The 8,043-nt window shown below is 37.6% G+C and overlaps 1 protein-coding gene across 1 annotated transcript; it reads left to right on the top strand.

Moving 5' to 3' along the window:
* The first annotated feature begins 1,792 nt into the window (after positions 1 to 1,792).
* Positions 1,793 to 2,017, top strand: LOC130847952 (small integral membrane protein 15-like). Its single transcript, XM_057725727.1, has one exon. The coding sequence runs from the start codon at positions 1,793 to 1,795 to the stop codon at positions 2,015 to 2,017; it is 225 nt and encodes a 74-aa protein (XP_057581710.1).
* Positions 2,018 to 8,043: the final 6,026 nt, after the last annotated feature.

The following is an 8,043-nucleotide window of genomic DNA, read 5'->3' as shown; positions in this document are numbered from 1 at the left end:
AGAAATTAACAACACAACAAAGCCCAACAATAAACAAACTACCATGCTTGGAACCAATATAAACCTCTCTGAAGCCCAGAAACACTAAAATTGAGGCCTGCTAGGGTTCCTGCTCTTTAACAGGGACCAAAAGTCCTCCCATGAAAGAAAAAAGATGGATTCAGTCTTACTGCTGAAGCTAGGGACTTCTTCACCTATGAAAAAAAGGTTGAAAAGCACTGCAATGACTGCTTCCAGAGCCGTGACTTAGGTAGGCAAGAGAAAGGTGACAGTTTCACATCCAGGACCTGGGTCAAGCAGTCCACTAGATTAGAGACTGGACTCGGTGTTTCTTACTAACATACCTACAGAAGCCTAAGCCACCAATGTGAGACCTGATTCTGGTCTGGGATTCCTTGCAGGGAGATGGAGGCAAATAAGACAGTTTGGTAACTATACCAAATCAATCCTAAAGTATCACTTACAGAGAAACCAAAATGAAGATATTATGGGTCACACAAAAACCAAAGGATTTGATCACCCACAGACACTTGCTAAAAAGAGAAGCAATGTTTAAAAAAACGACACAATAGGCCCAAAATGGACTCACTGGGCTAAGTCCCACATCAGCAAATCAAGACTTAATACCTAACATAATTGCAGTTTCAGCCTCTCCTAGGAATGTAACATTTAATCCGCCAGTCTGAAATTACCTGGTCAGCACTAGCAAGATAGTCTGCTCAAAAGAACCCTTCTGTTCCCCAAAGGCAGGTGAGCTTGCCTGAAACAACCCACTCTTCGCTGAAACTTCCTTTTTCTCATCCCTTTGTGCCTCCAAAAGCCTTCCACTTTGTACAGCTCCTCGGAGCTCCTTTCTATCTGTTTATGGGATGCTGCCGGATTCCTGAATCCTTAAATAAAGCCAACTGGATCTTCAAATTTCTTTAGCTGAATTTTGTTTTTTAACAACAACAAAGGGACAAAGAAGTTGTTATAAATATGTTGGTGAATATACTATTAAAAAACTAATGTTGAGGGAACAAAAAAAATCAAGAAATATGGGCAGCAATGTTTAATGAAAAATTAAAGTCTGCTAAAGTTCTTTTCTTAATCATGAAAAGAATAAAGATAGTAAAATTCTTACTCAAAATTTTGTTAGGAATACAAGAAAATTAGTATTTGGAACAATGGAAATTTTTATACATGCCAAGTGGAAGTAAAACCACTTTGGAGAGCAATTTGGCAATATGCAGTAAAGATGAGGATGTATTTCCTATCATGGGCACAATTCCACCCCTGAGAACATGTAAAGAAACATCACAGATGTGAACAGGGAGACATACAAGAACATTTATTAGTAATTACAGCATTAATAATACTACCAAAAATGGTAAACAACATAAATGTATATCGACAGAATAAAAGACTAATAAATTGTGACTTGTATTTGGAATGCTGTACAGTGTTGAAAAATGAACGAACCAGAATTAGAGGTATAAACATGGGTAAATCTTAAAATATAATATTGAGTTTAAAAAGCAAGTTGCAGGGGATATGTGTATAAAAACAGATGATTGAACCTGGTGTACCCCCCCAAAAAAAATTAAAAAATAAAATAAAAAAATTAAAAAAAAAAAAAAAAGCAAGCTGCAGCCTTCTGGCCTGGAGTATACAGAATTTAAGCCATCTCTCATAAGTGTATGGTAGAGCTAAAGAAGAAGACAACCCACAGAGGGTCACCTGAAATTGTGATTGGCTAATAATCCCAGGACAAAATTAAAGATCACTACTCCAGTATAAGGCCTCTACAAAGATGTTTGATATAAAGGCTTGGGCTGCGTATGTTGCGGAATGGGCTGCAAAGGACCCATATGGCTTCCTTACAACAGTTATTTTGGCCCTATCGCCATTGTTTCTAGCTAGTGCTACACTGTCTTGGAAATTGGCCAAGATGATTGAGGCCAGGAAAAAGGACCAAGAGAAGAAACAAAAACATCAAGAAAATATTGCAAAAGCTAAACAACTAAAAAAGGATTGAAGGAATGAACATGTTCTGCAACCAAAGGAAAATCATTTGGAAAATTATGCAGCTTTGGAAGGACCCATTAAGATTTCTTTTCGGATTTTATGACAGTATCATTTAGTAAACAAAGTCTGAGCATATGGAAGAATCCTGTTAGTTCTTACCTGTACTGTAGCAAATTTTAGGCTTTCGTGTAGAAGTCTATTGAGAGTTACTGTAAATTGGCATTTATTATGCTACAAATTCTTCATAACTGACAGTCATTTGCCTTTTTGCAGCTTATGTACTAAAATGAAAACATCTTGTGGAGAAAAATGGCTTTAGATTATGAACTCTATTCAAGTAAAGGCTTAAAATGGGGTCCTGTTCTGGACAAAGGAGATTAAGAATGTAAAAATCAGAGTTGTCCTGAGGTGAAAAGCGTGCTTTGGCTTAAAAGAGATATAGTGTATTAATTACATCTTTTATCATTGTTACCTATATCTTGGGATAGAATTATTTCTGGCTTCCTCAAAGCAAAATACTATTCAATGAGTAATTCTATTTTCTGTATTTTTCTCATTTTAGCTTTTGAAATGCTGGTAATTACCAGGGATTCTGCATTTTTTAAAATCCAATTTGATAAAGAATTCTCTTATTATTATCATGACTATAGAGAATACCATTTACTGGATATAACAATTTTTGTACTTATGAAGACTGCCATTTTCTTAGAGGTGATTTGAGTAGAATAACACTATGATTTAAAGCTTGGAGTAAAAATGCCAAACCTTGTAGTACCTTGGAACCAGTTTATTCTCACTTGTGCTAAATGAAAACATGAAGTAGTTAAAATGTCTTTTTAAATAATTTGCTGGTTATATAGGTACCACTTTTGTTTTTTATTCCATTCTTTTAATTCATTTGGTAGTGACAACCTTTGCTTTTTTGATCCAAGAGGTTCATGGTGAAAATTAAAATTTCAAATTCCTTTTTTTTTAATCAATTTAATTTATTGGCTGCATTGGGTCTTCGATGCTGCACATGGGTTTTCTCTAGTTGCAGTGAGCGAGGGCTACTCTTCATTGTGGTGCATGGGCTTCTCATTGTGGTGGCTACTCTTGTTGTGGAGCACAGGCTCTAGGCACGTGGGCTTCAATAGTTATGGCACACAGGCTCAGTAGTTGTGGCACACGGGCTTAGTTGCTTCGCGGCATGTGGGATCTTCCCAGCCCAGGGATCGAACCTGTGTCCCCTGCATTGGCAGACAGATTCTTAACCACTGAGCCACCTAGGAAGTCTTCAAATTTCTTTTAAGGAACTTTTAAAAAGTAAAAGAAAGGCTTAACATTTGGAAAAATTTTGTTTGGCAAAGTATAATTGGGTGAAAAAGGTGTAAATTATGTCAAAATGAGAATGTGTTATAATTAGAAATAAAGAGCTAAGGAATATTTCCTTCAGTTAAGTAGTATAACTGGAACTTTTAACTCTTTCACATGGCTTTTATAAATACATGGTTAATAATTTTATTTGTTGTCAAAAATTAATAGCTTATTAATGTTTTCCTCACCTCTGATAATCTTAAATTACAAAAAAATTGTCCAAAATCTTTAACTTAAAAATGAAATTAGAAATAAATAAATTTGATACTTTCTATAAAAAAAGATAAATAAAAAACAAGTTGCAGAAAGATATAGAGTGTGCCACTTAGATATAGTTTTAATATATATTACATAAAACATTATATAATGTTTGGGATACTTACATATATAAAAAAAATATAACAGCATATAGGGGAATGAAAAGCCTGAAAATCAGGACAGTAGTTACATCTGGGGAGATGAAGGAGTTGTGGGTGAAGTGCCAAGAGGCTTCAACTATATACTTTTTTTTTAAGATTTTATTTATTTATTTATTTATTTATTTTTGGCTGTGTTGGGTCTTTGTCGCTATGCACAGGTTTTCACTAGTTGTAGCAAGCAGGGGCTACTCTTCATTGCGGTGTGCAGGCTTCTCATTGTTGTGGCTTCTCTTGTTGCAGAGCACAGGCTCTAGGTGCATGGGCTTTAGTGGCTGTGGTGCATGGGCTCAGTAGTTGTGGCTCACAGGCTCTAGAGAGCAGGCTCAGTACTAGCGGCGGCGTACAGGCTTAGTTGCTCAGTGGCATGTGGGCTCTTCCTGGGGCAGGGCTTGAACCCGTGTCCCCTGCATTGGCAGGCAGATTCTTAACCACTGCACCAACAGGAAAGCCCTCAACTACATTTTTAATACTTTATTTCTTAAGCTGGGTGTTGGGATAAATGAATAAAGGAAAGAGTGAATGAACCTTAACTGCAAATGTCATGGAGCCCACCTGGCATAGGAATATAACAATAATAATATCTGGAAATATTATCTAAATTGGAACTTAACAAACTACAAGTGCTATGCTTTTGTTATGGTGTTAACTTCTCCCCTCAAGCCCCATTCCCCGTGTTATTGAGGTATGATTGACAAATAAAAACTGTATATATTAAGGCATACAACTAACAAATAAAAACTGTATATATTAAGGTATACAACACGTTTTGAAATATATAAACATTTTGAAATGATTATCACAAGTTAAAACATATTGTATCCATCTCCTTGCTTAGTTACCATTTTGTGTGTGTGTGTGGTAAGAATACTTACCTTAACAAATTTCAGGTATACATTTTTATTAACTATAGTCACTAGGCTATACTGTAGGTCTCAGAACTTATTCATCTTATGACTGAAAGTTTGTACCTTTTGACCAATATAGTATAAATTCCTGATTCCTCTTGTCCTCTGGAAACTGGCAAAGGCCTTCCCCAGATGTGCTATGTTTCTCTTTCAGTCTGTTCCAGATTTTTCTTCTGTCATAATCCTGGCTCTGCCTCATTTGCTGATACAGTCTGGACATCCCAGACTAGACAGCCGAAATGGTCAAGTCCCTGCTCAAGGATTTGAAAACAATTTTCAGATAATTCTAAGTCTCTTTGCTATTGTTCAAAATTCATATTTTTAAAAAAAGTTTTTTATTGGAGTATAGTTAATTTACAATATTGTGTTAGTTCCTGCTGTACAGCAAAGTGAATCAGTGATACATATACATATACCCACTCTTTTTCAGATTCTTTTCCCGTATAGGTCATTACAGAGTACTGAGTAGAGTTCCCTGTGCTATACAGTAGGTACTTATTAATTATCTATCTTATATATAGTAGTGTACATGTCAATCCCAATCTCCCAGTTTATCCCCTCCCCCCCGGTAACCATAAGATTATTTTCTATATCTGTGACTCTGTTTCTGTTTTGTAAGTTCATTTGTACCATTTTTTTAGATTCCACATACAAGCGATATCATATGATAATTGCCTTTCCCTGTCTGACTTACTTCACTCAGTATGACTGTCTCTAGGTCCATCCATGCTGCTGCAAATGGCATTACAAAATTCATATTTTTGAGTATTATTTTATCTTCTGCCACATTTCTATAGCTTTAGTCATCTCTATGTCTAGTTGTAGAGCCGTTAATTCCTTAATGAGGTTCTCGATGTCTCTGTCACACTTTGAAAAGTGCCTCCACTAGTGACTTATTCCTTGAGAGGAGAGACAGTCTCTGACTCCATGCCACTACACCTCTCCCTCCTCCTCTCTGCTCCATAATAAGCCTTGGCAGTTCTGGTGGAAGAGAGAGGCGGTCTTACCTACTTTAGTTTTTGGCAGCAGGAACAACATCCATGGTTCAAGAGTAAACACAGAAACACAGAAACCCACCCATCCAGTTATTAAAGAGTTGTTCTCCTTCCCAGTGGGCACAGAATTCTTGAGAATCCTCATATCACAGAATGTGGGCTCTGAAGCACTACCCTTTTGTTTTAAACATCAGGTTTAACTCACAATTATTGCCATATTATCCACTCACACCTCAGCCAAATTAATACAAGTTTCTGAACTTTTAGCAGTCCCCTTAGTAGCAGATGAATCTCTGTATGCTTGTCCGAGATATTTGATTTCCCTTTAGTAGTGACCTTGAACCCTGAGGTATTCCTGACCATTCTTCTTCACTGCCTCAGCCCCTAACTATCTATGCAATTATGATGCAGTGGTATTTTCAGATATCAATCAGGGTCTCACCCCACCCATTTCTTATTACCATTAGAGTACTTCAAAAAAGAAATCACCTGTTCATTAGAGATTGACCTTAATTATTTGGACTTGGATTATTAAAACATTTCTGAGTTAGTTTCTATAAGAATAATATATTTTTCTTTTAAGCATATCACATTTAAAGTATTTCTATTTCTTTGTTTTCAGATAATTTTAGAAATTAAATTTATATGTGTCTATTTACCTTTAAAAATCAATCAGAATGAGCTCCTTTAATAAACTTTATGATTTAATTTATTAGTACCATCCGGAGGTAAGACATCTCATACTCACAAAATGAGAGGTAAATCCTTTTGGAATAACAGACACATAGGCATATGGAGAGTTCATGGCTTCGATTCTACAATTTCAGCCATGGCTCAAGAGTAAACCTTAAGAATTCACTAGCCTAGGGACTTCCTAGGTGGTGCAGTGGTTAAGAATCCGCCTGCCAATGCAGGGGACACAGGTTTGATCCCTGCCCCAGGAAGATACCACATGCCAAGGAGCAACTAAGCCCATGCACCACAACTATTGAGCCCATGTGCCACAACTACAGAAGCCCACGTGCCTAGAGCCTGTGCTCTGCAACAAGAGAGGCCACCACAATGAGGAGCCCAGGCACCACAATGAAGAGTAGCCCCCACTCGCCCATGTGCAGCAACGAAGACCCAACACAGCCAATCAAATAAGTAAGTTAATTAATTAAAAAGAAAAAGAATTCACTAGTCTAAACATCAAAGAGTTATTCTTCCCTGTAGACAGGGAATTCTTGAGCTGAAAATAGACAAATAGGAAAACAAACAAAACCAACAAACCAGATTCTCTGCTGTCCCTCACTCAACAGAAAATAGATCTCTATAAATCATTAATCCTTTTACAGAGCCCATCAATGGTCAGAGACCACACAACCAAATTCCTGATCCTTGCTGCCATGAAAGCAAAATAATGTATTGGCCACATACAAACCCAAACAAATTGGTGGAGGAGAAAATTTAGGTGAGGGAAACAAAGACCTAAAGAATTCTATTGTGCTTCAGATTCACCTCCAGGAGTAAGAAAAGAAGTACCTGGATTTAGCAATCCATGGGATGCACTTCTCTGGTGGTGAAGGTCATCTGTTTGTCAGATGAATACATTGGGCATCTCAGTGGGAACTGCAAGACTGTTATAGGATAATTCTCAAAAAAAAAAAAAGGTAGAATCATACTGTCACCCACCAGGGTTCTTGGCCTCCCTAATCAATAGAAATTGATGAGAGGCCAGACAAGAAATTAGGGCAAGGCTTTATTGGGACTCCTGCTGCAGCTGGAGGGAGTGAAAACAAGTAACAGGTTCCCTTGCTCCCTGAGCGTGCAGGGGAGACGGGGGTGGGGAGCTGGTTCATTATACAGGGCAAGGGTAGGGGTGGGTCCAGGGGTTGGGTCAGAGGGGTGGCTTAGGTGGTCTGCTCACCCCCTTGGTGGTACTGTGTGCAGGGTGCATGTGTATAGTACCCTGCTTCTGCTCCCAACACCCTGCTTTTGTTGGGTTTTTAGTCTTTTTGTATCTTGTTATTCATAATTTGCCCCAACTGCACATTTTGTTTGTCCAGGTGCAAGCACTGCAGCAAAGGGTCCTAGGTCTCATGTCCCAGCCTGTCTCAATACAAAATGATTTTATTTAACTCCGTAATAAGGAAACCAGAGAGATGTTACAATTTATTCAAGGAGAATCCAAAAAGCAGACATTTTACAGAGCAGGAATATTGAACTAACAGATGGATGCAAAACTGGATTTTCCACAGAGGAGAGTTCTCCCTCCATTCAATACAATTCATTCACATGTTCACAGGCATCAATCATTTGCATTACCATCAGTTCTCTACAAGTTAATCTCTACAAAGTTCTAAAATAGTCTAATCCAAG

The sequence above is a fragment of the Hippopotamus amphibius genome, chromosome 3 (assembly GCF_030028045.1).
Source record: "Hippopotamus amphibius kiboko isolate mHipAmp2 chromosome 3, mHipAmp2.hap2, whole genome shotgun sequence".
Lineage (NCBI taxonomy): Eukaryota > Metazoa > Chordata > Mammalia > Artiodactyla > Hippopotamidae > Hippopotamus > Hippopotamus amphibius.
This window is presented reverse-complemented; position numbering and strand designations above follow the sequence as displayed.

What these genes read in the sequence shown, in the direction of transcription:
- LOC130847952 (XM_057725727.1), top strand. Translation starts at nt 1,793, where the DNA reads ATGTTTGATATAAAGGCTTGGGCTGCGTATGTTGCGGAATGGGCTGCA.